Source organism: Lonchura striata, chromosome 18 (genome assembly GCF_046129695.1).
Source record: "Lonchura striata isolate bLonStr1 chromosome 18, bLonStr1.mat, whole genome shotgun sequence".
Classification (NCBI taxonomy): Eukaryota; Metazoa; Chordata; class Aves; order Passeriformes; family Estrildidae; genus Lonchura; species Lonchura striata.
This window is the reverse complement of record NC_134620.1, coordinates 7,282,230-7,298,617: the sequence shown is the minus strand read 5'-3', so window position 1 is coordinate 7,298,617 and position 16,388 is coordinate 7,282,230. Positions and strand designations below refer to the sequence as shown.

General features: G+C 43.4%; 1 protein-coding gene across 2 annotated transcripts; it reads right to left on the bottom strand.

Annotated features, from left to right (window-relative positions):
* Positions 1 to 2,239: 2,239 nt before the first annotated feature.
* TOP3B (DNA topoisomerase III beta) lies at positions 2,240 to 13,360 on the bottom strand. Of its 2 annotated transcripts, XM_021549861.2 has the most exons (17): positions 13,210 to 13,360; positions 12,417 to 12,548; positions 12,092 to 12,198; positions 11,601 to 11,675; positions 10,472 to 10,668; positions 9,693 to 9,849; positions 8,476 to 8,589; positions 7,567 to 7,657; positions 7,138 to 7,292; positions 6,858 to 6,963; positions 6,380 to 6,526; positions 5,825 to 5,998; positions 4,882 to 5,010; positions 4,568 to 4,717; positions 4,057 to 4,157; positions 3,613 to 3,814; positions 2,240 to 2,761 (listed from the first exon to the last, which is right to left on the bottom strand). In XM_021549861.2, the coding sequence occupies exons 1-17, from the start codon at positions 13,277 to 13,279 to the stop codon at positions 2,280 to 2,282; spliced, it is 2,589 nt and encodes an 862-aa protein (XP_021405536.1). In that variant the 5' UTR covers positions 13,280 to 13,360; the 3' UTR covers positions 2,240 to 2,279. The 2 variants fall into 2 exon arrangements, with proteins under 2 accessions (XP_021405536.1, XP_077643291.1); XM_077787165.1 differs by lacking the exon at positions 13,210 to 13,360 and having other exon boundaries at positions 12,451 to 12,516.
* Positions 13,361 to 16,388: the final 3,028 nt, after the last annotated feature.

The following is a 16,388-nucleotide window of genomic DNA, read 5'->3' as shown; positions in this document are numbered from 1 at the left end:
AAGAGATTTTACAACCAAAAGTTTGTCTGTAAATAACAAAAGTAAAAGCCATGCTTGGAGGAAGAGGAAAGCATTCCCAATTCAGCTGGGAAGCCATGGAGAATGACCAGTGACAAGTTTCCCACACTTCCAGAATCATCTCCAAGCATCACAGAAATCCCAGGCGGCAGCAGCAACCAGCTGGGCACACAGGTATGTTCAGAGCAGCTGGTGTACAAACAGGCTACAGCTAAGAGAGGACTTGAACAACTGAATCAGTACAAGCACCCTGGAAGCTGTCGTAGTTTATGTCAAGACCTATGACTCCGAGGCACCACATCAACTTGATTTTTAAAACAATCCTGAAGTTCTTCATGAAAAGAATCTATTTGCTCCAACCTGCTTTTACCCAAAACAACTAAAAGAACTACAGGAAAACAATCTTCTACGTATGGCTGGATCTTCTAAGCAGTACTGTAAAACATAGTTCATGTTTGAGCTGTAAGTGTATAAACAAACATTTGATCAGAGGAAAAGGCTTGGTACTGTGGTACTTGGGCTGTGTTCTCTGGTTCAGTAAATGCACACAATGTGCCAACTAAAACAGCAAAGATGTAAATTACCTTTCTAGAGACTAGTTTTTCCTCTCTGCTGCCAGTGCATCCCATGTCAGGTCACATTCCGCACATTCTGTGTTGAAATGCAGCAGCCTTTGCACCTCCCATCTGACCACAATTAGTGCTGAAACAGTTTTGGGACTATGGATTGTGGAAACCCAGGACATCCCTCTGGCTGCCCTGTCTCGAGACCCTGGCAGGGGGCTTGGAGACCTTGGCATGAAGTCAAAAACACCTGTGACTTCGATTTTAGCCTGTGAAAAAAACTGCCAACTTTGTGTGAAGATTTACAGGTCACAAGAGTTTGAGTTAATGTAACACAGGGTGACAAAGTAGAATTTTGGCATTTTTTAGAATGGGGTTCAGGAGGCAAGATGGAGGAATTTGGGTGTGTCTTGTCCTTCTTCTTCTTGTCCTCCATCTTTCACTGTGATGGTGACACTTTTTATTGGTTTAGAGACACTGTCTAACATAGGTGATAGGTACTGGGAATTAATCGTAAATAAAGTACACATAGTTATAGTATAAAATGTGAACACCACCCTAGAGGGAGGCAGAATGCGATGATCCACCTTGCTAGACAGAGCTTAGCAGGTCAGAGAAAGAATGTTATAGATAAAATAAACAACCTTGAGAAGCAAAATCGACACATCTGGACTTCTTTGGCTGTGGGGCTGGGAGAAAAAGACTTTTTACAATCTCGGGGTCATCTTGACCACAGGACCCTGAGAATAGATGACACAAACTGTACTTGAGCAGATGACCAGACATGCTCACACGTGAGCCCATGGAAGGAAAGGAGAGAGTATTATATATTTGTACAATGAGATGTTGCAATGCGGCACCCAGTACTGCAGTGGTTAGATACAGCTCCACACAAAAGCATGAGGACACCCTCCTTTTCACACCAAAACTAACCACCACTGAAATGACAATTCAAGGAACAAACAGGACAAAGTGCACTTTGTCAGACATGATCTGCTATGTGACCACAGAGGAATAAACCAGCATGGATACTCCGTCTGTCTTCCAGTAGCAGGAGGAGGTCTCATTTAACTGGGCCCCATTGACCATGAGATACTAACTTGTCTGCACAGGCCATAATTTGGGAATCACTGCTCAAGACAGATATTCCCCTTCATATTTATAATTTCTATTTTGTATGTCTGTTGGCATTATTCACTTATGCAGCAGAATGACAGACTTGAAGCAGTGTTCTTGCTATTGCAGATGTAATTTAAAAATCTGACAGCTACTAATAATTTCTTATTTTTGAAGATTCAAAGTCAGATGAAGCAAGTCTCTTGCCACACTTAAAGACTATGGCAGCATAACACTGATCTTAATGGGTTCTTATATTCCTGGCACTTGCATTGCTGACAAAGGCCCCAGAAATGTCAGAAGAGACAAATTCTATTTCCTTTCTATTAGACACAGTTAACAGTCCAAGCAGACTTCTGAGTCTCCCTACTGTTCGTGAGGTCTAATTGTATCTATGAATCCCAATTAAAAGCTTAAAGACTTAGTTACTGATGGATAATCCAGAATAGTTTGTTTTGGGAGCAACCTAAGGTGTTTAACTGTTCTAAGAACAGGAAAGCAGTGAAACATCAAAGATACTTAAAAATTAACTTAAAGAGAAACACATTTTTATAAGAAGTTTATTTTCCTGTTGTGTGGCCCTTATACAAAGTAAGCAGCCAGAGCTGCCATTTTGTCCTTGGGTTTCTTTGGGTTGAGTCTTCCTCCAGGTCTCCGGCCTTTGCCCCTTCCCCGCCCTTGCCTCTTCCCTTGTCCCCCACGGTGCATGGGGTGCCTCATGGCTGCGTGTTTCAGCTCCACCAGATCCTGAAACACGGGGTCACAGAACACACAGCCTGAATGCTGGGTCTCATCACCAGGTAAGGGAGATTTGGCTTTGTTAAAATCCACGTCCACGAGCGCCGCCTCACACAAGTCGCACGTCTCGGGCGACACCCGGACCTTGTGGGCGTTCTCGAAGAAGTGCACGACCACGTTGCATTTGTTGCAGGCCATCTTCCACTTGGGGCCCGACGTGGAGTCCAGCACCAGAACCCCGTTCTCACACTCCACGCACTGCCCAATTCCAAGCATGCTAAGGGAATGCTGGCACGTGGGGTGGGTGCACTCATTACAGCCCATTCCTGAGGAAGAAGAGTGAAGCCATACCACCCTTTATCTCACTACTCACACCACCCGGTTTGAAGGAAGTGAGACACGCAAGCCAGAGACATTTGAGTATACTGTAGATTTTCTAAATCACCAAAGAATGGAACTGCTCCCAAAATGGCAGCTTGCCTCTTCACAGTTTCAGAATAATCCCCTACTGAAAAATTTTCCTATAATGGTTTTCAGAATTGCCATATACTGTCACTGTACGGTACAGGCAGTTTAGACAGATTAGTGATGAAAATTCACTACATTTTCAATTAAATGTATGGCTACTGCCTGTTATTTTACACTTGAACTACTCACTGTTGGTCCAAGATATTTTTAATTAAAAGATGGTAATAAAAAGATGCTGAAAAGCTTCAGTGCACTACTTTAAGTTTCAGTCCCACAGTTACTAAACTAACTGCAACTTCTACCTCTTCTTATATCCTTCTGTAACAGCTTTTAACACACCATTTATCTCTATCAAAACATTCCCAAGACCTGGTCTTTTTTTATACTCCTATCCAAGCCTATTCAGATTTGCAAGGCTCAGTACCTTGTTTTCTTTCACTGCATGCTGAGTGTTGTGAAGATCATCTACAGTGCATGCAGGTAAATTATTTTCTTACTTCTTCTATGAAAAAAAAAACAACCCTTCAAAAATTTGTTAATACATTTTGGTCAGTAAGTTTAATGTGAATTTTAGGTATGTAGAGCCTAATTTGAACAACACTTTATACTAAGAAACACTGATTTTAAAACTCCTAAAAAGCCCATTGTATAGACTGTACCTAATTTATTTCAAGTGAGGATGATACCTGCATGTTTGCAAAACTCCTACCTTTTTTCATGTCCCTGAAGGGAGGATGATTGTAACAGTATGGACACAATGGATAGCTCTTTCCCCTGGATCCAGATGACCACAGCACCAGCTCAAAGTCATCCAGGGGACAACGCAACTCCTTGTAGAGTTTAATGGTACCATTCTGGGGGAGACTGTAGGTGTCATCACAGTGAGAGCAGTGCAGGCGGCTCGGCTTGGCCTGGAAGCACAACACAAATCTCCTGAGCAACTGCAGGATCAACAGAGGTTAAAACTTGCTGTAAATCCAGCTGGAGCTGCTCTCTGGTTCGTTCACCAAGGCAAAGCACTACCAGCCTTTTTGTTTTAAAAAAGGCACTCATGATGACCACATTTGAAGCCAAGTTCAATAATAGAAAAGAAGTTTATACTCAGTGCTTCTCAGCAAGTGAAATTCAAATTCCAAGTATGAGGTAAACTGACCTGAATATACTTCATGAAACGATGGCATTTACCACAGCGGGAAAGCGGTTTGCCTGTGGCAGCCAAGGGTGAAAAAGACACTTCCATCAGTTCATCCATACCTGCAAAAGGAATAAGCACACCTAGATTAGAATTCTAGTCCTTAAGAGGAAATTTCGCACAAAATAATCTCTAGACCTGTGAAGAAATGAGAATTAAAATATTTTATTCACAATTCTCTTCCTTGTCTACAAAGACAAATACACAGCATTTTGCACTGAGCATGCACAAACATACTGGTTCAGCTAACCTCAAGTTTTCAAACTCACTACTGCGCAGACACAAAATAAACCTGAAGCAGAGTTTTGGAGACTTGATTCAGTCCATCTCCCTTTGGAGAGCAAATTAATTTGACTGGAAACTTCCATTCCTGGCACAACTTTTCAGAAAGCCTAAATCTCTCAAAGGAGCCTAATAATTTCTACGCAACAACTAAGTAATTGTAGGGAACTTCACATGTAGAAAGTTTTACCTGCAATAGAATCCACAAAATAGTGAAATTTCCTTTTAAAAATGTCAAGGGTATGCTCCAGGACCTGATGATAATTTGCTTTACCCAGAGCTATTAAGTTGAGCTGCTTCTCTACAGCACTGCGGATTGTAGGAAGAACCAATTCTGCATCTAAAGGAAACCAGAGACAGCAGCAATGAAAGGTCAAAAATGGAGGTAGGAAACCATTCATACACAAACTGACATAAAAATAAACATTACTTGAGACAGAAATGTTACTTACACATTGACTTTGATATAGTAAATGGAAAGGAAGGGAAGAGCATTTAACTGACCTATTTTGTAATAACCATGAACCAGAACAATGCCAAGGTTTGTAGGCTTTAGTCTTCGACCAGTCTCCACTGTGACATAGTTTCGCTGGCAAATGTTGTTAATGTGGACTGGAATACTGGCATCAGTTCCTGCCACACAAAGGAAAACAATATATCCACCCTGAACAAAACAGAGTTTTCATCAAATGACTCACTTCTGGCTTCCCTGGTTTAATGTCAAATTACAGAGCTCCTAAGACTGCTTAAATTCAGATACCTTCTTAATGTTACCCAACTTCCAGTGCATAACTTCTCCCTCTCTAGTAACTCTGATGTTCCTTTGCAATTCTGGTAAGTCTGAAACATATGGTTTAACCTTAATCCTTTCATCTCTTCCAAGGAATTACTATTGGGAAGACACCTATTCTCACAATTATTTACTCTGGAAAAACACAGTAGAATAAGAGATTGTGTTTGCTCTGACAGGGCAAATTAGTGAAAATACATTAAAAGAAACAAGTCAAATTGATAAAGAAAAGTAGAATTGTTCTAAGTTGTATAATAAGATACAGAAGGATTACTGAAGAGAGCAAAGCTAAAGCAAGCTGTGAAGACAAGAAATCATTCCTAAGAATGAGGAGGTGCTTCCTTCCACACATCAGCTTTTTCTGACAGAGAAGTGACAGGGATGTGTTATGAAAGGATATTGCTTTGGCCAGAGACATTTAGCCAGAAACCAGAAACTACTAAAAATAAGGATAAGAAAGGGAAAGGAATGTGGGGGAAGAAACAATCTACCATCTGCTGAGGGGAGCTATGGGCATGGGAAAGAGATGATCAGTGTACATATCCAAATGAATACTGAGAGCTCATCACTGACAGAGACAGTGCAGAGGAGTGAGTCAGACTCTTTGCACTCTTGGTGGATGTACTGCAGAACAATATAAGTTACACAAGTTCCTACCAATGCCATGTTTTTCCATCAGAGTGATCAATTCTGCTTCTGTCAGGTAATCAGGAGGGCTGGTTTGCTTTTCCAGCAACTTTATTTCACCAATCGGAAAAAGATCTCCTTTCTCACAGTGGGGAAGGCTCTCTTCTAATGGGATGCTGTGCCATGGCATAATTTCTGTGAACCCTGTAGGTAAAGAAACGAACAACTTGCCAGTCTACCATAAAAACCTCAGTAGTGCTGCTACATTCTTTTTACAGAGGCCTAAGAAAAACTTCTGCCTTTGTGTAATTTATCCCCCAAAAGGCATTTACTGCTTGTAAAAAGACTGGTCTTCACACTGGCAAATGTGGCATTAAATCTTTGAGACTACTAGATGAAAAATAACACTTTTTCTATCATAATTGAAGTATGACAATTAAGACAAGATTTGGTCTCTGGTTTTGAGAACTCAAAAAAGTCTTCACAATTGCACTTGTTCCCAGAGCTTCACTTTCATATCCATTCAGTGTATTAAGAAGGAAAATAAATAATCTGCAGCTAATACTTTCTTCTGATTTGTCTTACCTGGTGAAGTTACCACCTTCCCAACACAGGTAAATCTTTCAGGGCCAATACTGAAGGAAATGGTGGTTTGTAGGTACTTGCAGTCAGCACTGACAGTGGCAATGAAGTGCCGAGTTATGTACTCGTACAGTCGCCACCCATCTCCACCTGGGGAGAAACCATACCTCAGCCACAAAATATAATCAAATTTCAGTACTTGGAAGCTACTATTCTGGGACAAATGTCTCCTAGAAATGTAGGCATTAAGTTGTTTTCTTTTTCTTGGTAATACTATAGTCCCAAGGATCAACTGCTGAAGCAGCTCTGAACTACACTGTAACCTGAAGTGTCAGTAAGGAACAAGTTTGCTCTCTCTTCCCTTCTTGCCATTCAAATAATTTTATTTTCTGTTGCAACTCAGTGATTTTGAAACTGGCACCTTACACCTCAAGGGACTGATTTCCTCACAGTGTCCCAATATGAATGAATTTGCCTGTACCTAATTCTGCTTCTGTTGCAGCTCTCATTGGTGTGATGGGAGGATGGTCTCCTGCATCATGGCCTTTCCTTGGACGATTGATGCCTTCTGATAGCAATACTTTTACCTGGGTGAAGAAAGAAATGCCTCACTCACATTAAATCCATAACAGTACAACATAAAGAAAAGAAACTAGAGATATTTAAAGTTTCTGAAGGCCTATAGGTCATAATACACCAAGCAAGATCTAGCCAGAAACAGACTACAGAATGATAATACAGCTTTTGCTTCATGTACTCACAGTTTCTGCCCAGTAAGGGTTATTGGCTTGCTGTCTCAAACATCCTTTCAGGTCAAAGTTTTCTGGATAATGGGTAGTTTCTGTTCGAGGGTAGCTGATATAACCCTGAGTGTAAAGACGCTCTGCTATTTGCATGGCATGTTGGGGACCCATTCCTGAGAGGGGACAGGAGAAAACAAAATTCATATACACATCCCTGTGATTATGGTTTGCTGCACCTGGATGTACACCTTAGCCAAGTATTTAAATATATTATGGTTTGTCCTTTCCCTAAGACTTTTGACACCTTGATCTTGCCAAACATTTCACTTTTGACAAACAGCTTTCTAAACTCAATCCATTGCCCAAATTGATGTATTATTTGTTTTGTCTGAGAGGCCAAATTATTTTACTTTAAAACAGGGTGAAAATCTGAACTTTTGTACCTACCTAAAGCAGCACTGGCCACTCGGAGCATTTCTACTGTATTCAGAGCCAGTGGTCTCTGCTTCACCTTCTCTTTTTTACTCACAGATTCTACCTAGAAAAGAGCATTTTCACAGTAAAACTTCTGACATTTGGCAAATGCATAATTTTAATCATGTCTATAAATATATATCATAGCTACCATTGTCTATTCTTATAATATCTGCTTTGTTCTCTTGAAACAGTAACCACCAGTATATTTTTGCTTCAGAAAATCTGACTGGAGATAATTTTATCAAGTTCTAAAATTAAAGTCTGAAAGTCCCTGCATCTACTTTCTGTGCTACAAGGATTTAGTGTTCATTCCAAGCAACAGTCCTAACCATAAGAATGCAGATTTTTAAAAGCTTCAAGCAGTCTTTGAACCTTGATGTCTATAAGCACTTAAAACCAAACACACTGTCAAACAAGTATTGAACAGAGCAGAGGGTTATAAGTTAATTGGCTACAAAGACTTTACCATACACGATTAAATATTTAACTGCAGGAATATTGCCCTACACATAATTAAATTCCAATTTATTCAATGTCTCATGGGAAATAAGAGGTCTGCTTGGAGACATCTGAACAGTATTTCCTAGCAGGTTTAGTAATGAAGAGTTGCTATCATGAGTGATGAGCCTTTCCAAAGTCAATACTAAGAAGAGGCTTCTGCTGAGATGATCACACCAGCACAGTACAATCTACAATAAAAAAAATATCTTGCCTTTTACTCTCATTTACACAAAACTGAATGAAGTAAAAACCAAAATACAGATATTCTACACTCTTTAACAAAACAACCAAAAGCCTCAATACCCAACAAATTAAATATTAAATTATATTTCCTTTATATGAAATATGGACCTACTGGCACTTGGTAAATATCCTTACCTTTGCTTCCTTTGCCATCTTTGTTATATTCAGGAACATTTGAGCAACCTCACGATCAAACACCCTCACTCTATCCCAATCCAAAGTGAGAGAACTTTCTTTTTCAGGGTTCACCTATTGGACAAAACATAAAATTAATTCCCACCAACTCTACTGCTAGAAGTGTGAGAATGCATATTCCCAACAAAAGTCCAGCAAGCAAATCCTAGGACATATAGGATTTGTTAGGACAAATTTAGGACAAACCCACAGCAGGACATCAGTGCTCAAACATGCAGTTTTACTCTTTTTTTTTTTTTGGGGGGGGGCGGGGGGGGGGTTTGTGAAGGATGGAGCACTTGATGTTCTGGAGTCTGGGGAATGACCAGAACTATTCCTGACTGAACTGAAATACTGTCCTTGTTTAGTGCTGGGAACAGTAAAGACTGAAATAGGCAAAAATTCAAAGTTTACCATTTTGATTTAGCAGAATCAATCATTTGTATTAAACAGTAACTAGGTCATGTTTTCAGCTCCATGTACAAAAGTTAGTATGAAGTGGCCAACAGGAGAGAGCACAAACCCCTCTGTAAACAGCACCAAGTTTTTCCTAGCATGACACACAAGACACATCACAATAGATGACAGCAGATGCCAGATTTCACCTATTTTTTTCTTCTAAAATACAAAAATGGCAATTTTTTACCATGAATCCTTCATTTGCTTAAAAAATCCTTGTGATCACAAGCCATAAAACCTTGTTGGTTTGCTCTCAGAGCTTGGACAGCAGTGAGACTGTAAAACTATTCTAAGCTGCCAAAGTACTCTGAGGATTCAATTGCCAATTAACACAATGAGCATTTAATTTGCTTTAAAATTCCAATTGTCAGCAATGCCAATGTTTGTTGGCAGGCTAATTAATTCCTGGATTCAAATTAACAACAGTCAGTCCAAGGACCCCAGGGAACAAAAGAGAACCATTTTAAGTAGTTTTTTTGGCAGAATCTAAGCTTAGATGATTAGCACTGAAGAATTCTTATAAGCAGCAGACAATAAGCACTTTAATACAAAACTGACATCCTGGAATCTGCTCTTGAGAGTGGTGACACACATGTGAACAGAATGAGAACACATGAGTAAACTATAGGCATTGTGAATTCTTGTCAGCAGCTACAAAATTACGAATTAACAAAATACAAATGCATTTCTTTTGTAAAATCAAGTACTGTAAAACTTACTTTAGCTTGCAACACCCAGTAAGTCTCAGGCTTAAATGACTGGATTTTGTCATGCCTCTCAACACAGAATCCAAGTGTTGGGGTCTGACATGGCCCAAAGGAGATGAGGGAGCTGTCTAAATTCCCATATTTCCCCTGAAAATATTTAGTCTGGAACCTAAGAGAAGGGCAGGGAGGAAAAAATAAATGAGGAATCTATACATTAATATCCTCGTTCCCTTGAAAAGCAGAAGTTTTTGTAATCATACATGCACAAAACACGAGTAATCTATAAAATCATTCAGGCATTAGGAAAAGAGCATTCTGAGAAACACCATCTCTTACAGCTAATTAAGACATCATCATTTTGCCTCACAAGGAGCTGGGAGGGGACACAGCCAGGACAGCTAATCCCAGCTGAATAACCAAAGGAATATTCCAGATCATGTGACATCATGGTCAGCATATAAAACTGGGGGAATAAGGATGAAGGGGGAACACTTATTTGTTTTCCCAAGTAAACATAATGGGTGATGGAGCCCAGCTTTCCTGGGGATGGCTGAACACCTGCCTGCCCCTGAGAAGTGGTGAATTAATTCCTCATTTTGCTTTGCTTGTGCATGCAACTTTTGTTTACCTATGAAACTGTCTTTATATCAAGCCATGAGTTTTCCTACTTCGTGGAAAGTAGGGGCGGGGAGGCAGTGAGTGGCTGTGTGGGGTTTGGCTGGCATTAAACCATGAGGGCACAGAGCCCCTCTTGAACCTTTGACAAAACTGTCTGCAGTCTGTGCTGTCACCTTGTGAAGGCACAGCCAATCCTCAGATCCAGCTCCTGGCGAGCATCCACGGACAGAGCTTCGTTGCGATTGGGCTCTCCCAAGTGATTCATGGCATTGCAGATGTCTGTGTCGGTGATGGAGCTGAATTTAGCTCTGTAAATCGTCCTCTCCGTGCCACGAGGCTTGTTCATGACAGGAAGAACAGCATCAAGAACCTAAAGAAAATCAGAAGTGTACTTAAAAAGGATTTGAAAGATAAAGGCTTTCTCTCTAAAGATAAAAAAAAAACATTCTCCACAAAATATTTGTTTCTGTGTCACTGCTTTCTTATTTCAGCAAGATGTCATGCTCACACATTAACTGATAAGCCAGAGCAGTATTTGTCCATCCACTCAAAAGCATATAAAGAATTAACAAAACTGAAGGGATTATCTACTATACAGCAACTGCTGGGAGCAAATCAGTATTTTTGGCTAAGGGCAAAGACATTCAGCAGTGCAGCTGCAGCAGCTTTTGGTGAACATGTACCAATGTCTATCTGGGTTTATTCTACTCATTGCTAAGCACAAGTAATGACACAGGGGTAAGAAAGGAACTTACAATAATCACTTCATAAAACATGTTTCTTTAATCTAAAGAAAATCTCCAAACAAGTACTCTTCATGTAGGCTTCTGGGAATTGGATGTTAAAAAAAATCTTAGCAAAGTTTTTGTTCTATGTGTTCTCTGCTTTTTATGTGCAGAAGCAAAATTTAAGCAGCATGATTATACTTGCAAGCAGCTTCTGTGCTCCAAGGAATCTAATTGCTTAATAAACAAAAGATAACAGATGAAGTTTTATAAGGACATAAAAATAACTTCTCCAGCTGTGAAATACAGGCCAATTATTGAAGTACTGGAATGTTCTAACATTTAAGAGGCCTGATTCTTCATCTGAGATGAGCAACACCTCTGAAATTTATTTATACTCTTTAACTGACATCTTACAGAGTTAAAAGCATGTGGGCTTTTCCACCAAGGCCCTCTATGCCTTTAAAACTTTATTCAAGTTTAGTTTGAATTTTACTGTACACTCATAAAACAATGCATTGATAGTCTTGTCAGACATATATTATGGTGTTGTGAGTCTTAAAAATTGAAACCTTACTTCAAAACAGATGTTTTCTCCTTCCTTATCACAATCCAACCACAAGACAATACAATCACAGCCTCTTCCCTCCACCTGTGAGAAAAATCAGCACAGTTCTTCAGCAACTCAAAACAACATCTCCCCCCTCCCTACCCATATATTTTTTTCCTGGTTTCAGCATGGTGTGTGAAGTGTGAACAGTAACCAACACAGACTTATTTTAAAGAAGGCATTTATAAGCTGTGCTTACACTTGCTGTTATAAAGTTAAACTTGCATCCAGTGCTCCAACTCTCAGAAGCAGAATATCAACTGTCAAAAAACTCAGAAGGCAATGGGAAAAGTGACTTTAACATAGATTTTAGACAGCGCAAGAATCAGCAAAAATAAATTATTTATATTATGTTAATAAAATAGATCTAACTGTGACAAAAAGCTACTCCCTGGAAGAATTTTTATTTAGGCACATAGAAAATGCTAACTTTAAATTCTACTCCTAAGAAAGAATACCTGTAAAAATTTCACCATGGTCAGTTTGGGATTAGCTTCTTTCTTTTCTGTGGGAGCTTTACTAAAAAGTTCTGCTGGATCCACTTTGTCCCAGCTGTTATATTTTCCTGAAAAGCAAAAGTATATAAAATGGAGCTCTGAAGAAATATTTATAAAACAAACAGCTTCACATTGCAAAACACTTGGCTTTCAAAATTTATGTGGAAAATTTTCTACACTAACAGATCTTGCTTTACTGTATACCAAGAAACCTCTTCGTTTTTCTGAAGGACCTGGCAGCTCTACAAGCCATATTAGTTAAAACATTTGACGAGCAGGCAAATACCTATGAAATCCAAAGTCATGACGTGACCACACACCGATGTCATCTTGAAGTGGGCGCTCTGTCCTATGAAGGACCCGGTGTACTCGTGCACAGAGCACGCACCGTTGAGTCCCTTGCGAGAGGACATGTTCCCTGTGAAAATAAGATCATAAATATTAATGAGGTAGAAAAAACCCCAGCTAGTGAAACAAATAGTTTTGTGTGAAATTAAATCTTCCTTTCCTTAGATCTTACAGCTACGGTCTTTCTGATCATTGATCCTTTCTGATAATTGATGAGAAAGATCTACTCATTGATAAAACTTTCATTTCAGTAAGTATCAATTCAGGGCTTTCCTAAAGGATATTTTATCTTCAAATTAAACTATCCATTATCTCCACCAGCCTTTCCCTCCCACCATGAAACCTTACGAAAATACAGCTAGTTTTCTAGAACACACACTTATAATAACTTTATTTTCCATATTTATAAAACTTTTACTTCACAGATCTCAGAACAGCCACTGCCTACTTGATCGGCACTTTCCAGACACCGCATGCTCTAAGGCAAAATACTGAAACTAGATTCCTTTATTCTTGGATTAAACAGGCATCAGCCCATAGAAACAATCAGAACGTGATGGGACATCCCGTTCTTTGATGAACCTCTCCGAAGCCAGCGCTGCCAGGGGGCTCCGGCCCCAAGACAAGGCAGCCGCTGCCCAGGGTGCCTGTGCAAAGCCGGCAGCTCGCACTCACCGCCGCGCTCCGGCCGGGCCGGCCCCGCGGCGGGCACGGGCACCCGCCCCGCCTACCTCTGGAGAGGATCTTGGCGATGGACTGCGCCAGCGACGGCTTCTCCGCCACCATCAGCACGGTCCTCATCTTCGCCGCCGCGGCGCGGAGCCGCGGGCACGGCCCGGCGGAGCCGGGGAGGGACGGAGCGCCGCTCAGCCCGCCCGCGCCGGGCCACGGCGGCACCGCGGGCACGGGCACGGGCGCACCGCGCCCCGAGCGCCCGGCACAGCGCCCCGCCGAGCGGCCTCCGCGGGCGGCCCGCCGCGTCACTGCCGGTCACGGCGCCGGAAGGCGCGGGCGGCTCCCAACCGCCGCGGCGGCGCGCAAGGCGCGGGACACAGACGTGCGCCGGGGCTAGGGCGGACACACGGACACACAGAGACACGGACACACAGAGACACGGACACACAGAGACACGGACATACACACACGGACACACAGAGACACGGACACACAGAGACACGGACATACACACACGGACACACAGAGACACGGACACACAGAGACACGGACACACAGAGACACGGACACACAGAGACACGGACACACAGAGACACGGACATACACACACGGACACATGTGCGGACACACGGACACACAGAGACACGGACACACAGAGACACGGACATACACACACGGACACATGTGCGGACACACGGACACGTGCGGACACACGGACACACAGAGACACGGACACACAGAGACACGGACACACAGAGACACGGACATACACACATGGACACACAGAGACACGGACATACAGAGACACGGACACACAGAGACACGGACACATGTGCGGACACACAGACATACACACACGGACACACAGAGACACGGACACACAGAGACACGGACATACACACACGGGCACACAGAGACACGGACATACACACACGGACACATGTGCGGACACAGACATACACACACGGACACACAGAGACACGGACACACAGAGACACGGACATACAGAGACACGGACATACACACACGGACACACAGAGACACGGACACACAGAGACACAGACACACAGAGACACGGACATACACACACGGACACATGTGCGGACACACGGACACACAGAGACACGGACACACAGAGACACGGACACACACACACGGACACACAGAGACACGGACACATGTGCGGACACACAGACATACACACACGGAGACATGTGCGGACACACGGACACACAGAGACAGACACGGACAGACAGAGACACGGACACACAGAGACACGGACACACAGAGACACGGACACACACACACGGACACACAGAGACACGGACACACAGAGACACGGACATACACACACGGACACACAGAGACACGGACACACAGAGACACGGACATACACACACGGACACACAGAGACACGGACACATGTGCGGACACACAGACATACACACACGGACACACAGAGACACGGACATACACACACGGACACACAGAGACACGGACACACAGAGACACGGACACACAGAGACACGGACACACAGAGACACGGACATACACACACGGACACATGTGCGGACACACGGACACACAGAGACACGGACACACAGAGACACGGACACACAGAGACACGGACATACACACACGGACACACAGAGACACGGACACATGTGCGGACACACAGACATACACACACGGAGACATGTGCAGACACACGGACACACAGAGACAGACACGGACACACAGAGACACGGACACACAGAGACACGGACATACACACACGGACACACAGAGACACGGACACATGTGCGGACACACAGACATACATGCACGGAGACATGTGCGGACACACGGACACACAGAGACAGACACAGACACACAGAGACACGGACACACAGAGACACGGACATACACACACGGACATATGTGCGGACACACGGACACATGTGCGGACACACGGACACACAGAGACACGGACATACACACACGGAGACACAGACACACAGACATACACACACGGACACATGTGCGGACACACAGACATACACACACGGACACATGTGCGGACACACGGACACACAGAGACACGGACATACACACACGGACACATGTGCGGACACACGGACACACAGAGACACGGACATACACACACGGACACATGTGCAGACACACAGAGACACGGACACACAGAGACACGGACATACACACATGGAGACACAGAGACACAGACATACACACACGGACATGTGCAGACACACAGACATACACAGAGGCTTGTGCGGACATATGGACACACAGAGACACAGACATACACACACGGAGACATGTGCGGACACACGGACACGCACAGAGACACAGACATACATACACAGAGACACACACACACAGAAACGTGTGGACACACACAGACATACACACACAGACATACACAGGCACATATGCGGTTACAAGGACACACAGAGAGACAGACACAGACAGACACACAGACACATACGTACGCACAGGCGTGGATACACACACATTTACACATATAAACTCACCCACACATATACACACTCATACAGAGACATATACAGGTATACACGGACATATACACACATACATAGATGTACATGCAGAGACACATACACACACATATAAGCACTCACAGACATACAAATATATACATATATATATATATATACATATATATATATATATACACACGCATTCTCTCACACTCAGACCCCCCGGGGCTGGCGCCCCCCGCTGCAGCGCCCCCTGGCGGCTCAGGGCGGCGCGACCCCCGCGCTCCCGGCGGCGGGGCCGGGCCGGGCCGGGCTGGGCGCGGCCGCCGCTCGGGTCACTCGCAGGGACACCGGCACAGGGGCACCGGCACAGGGACACCGGCACAGGGACACCGGCACAACGCACCGCCTCCCCTTCCTGCCGAAGCCCGTGGGGAAGCTGTGCCGCGGGAACCGCCGGTGCCGTGCCGCATGGTGTGCAGATGCCCCCTTCCTTCATCCACACCGGTGCACAGAACGTGTATCACCCAACCCCTCTAAGGGAACACACACACAAGTTGTATCTGCTGTGTTCGAGCGACACGGACCGCTGTGCCTGTGCCAGTCTGTCACTCAGGTTACAGTTCCTGCAGACCCGAAACGCTACAAACAGTGTCGGACACTGACAGCATCTCCTTTAACACAGATAAATTCACCTTAGGACTCTTAAGAGCACCTGCTTCCCTTGCACCCTG

Coding starts and splice junctions, on each gene's coding strand:
- TOP3B (XM_021549861.2), bottom strand. CDS start 13,279: ATGAGGACCGTGCTGATGGTGGCGGAGAAGCCGTCGCTGGCGCAGTCC. Junction 12,549..13,209: donor CGCCAAGATCCTCTCCAGAG/GTAGGCGGGGCG, acceptor TTATTTTCACAG/GGAACATGTCCTCTCGCAAG. Junction 4,718..4,881: donor TCATGGTTATTACAAAATAG/GTCAGTTAAATG, acceptor GGTTTCCTTTAG/ATGCAGAATTGGTTCTTCCT.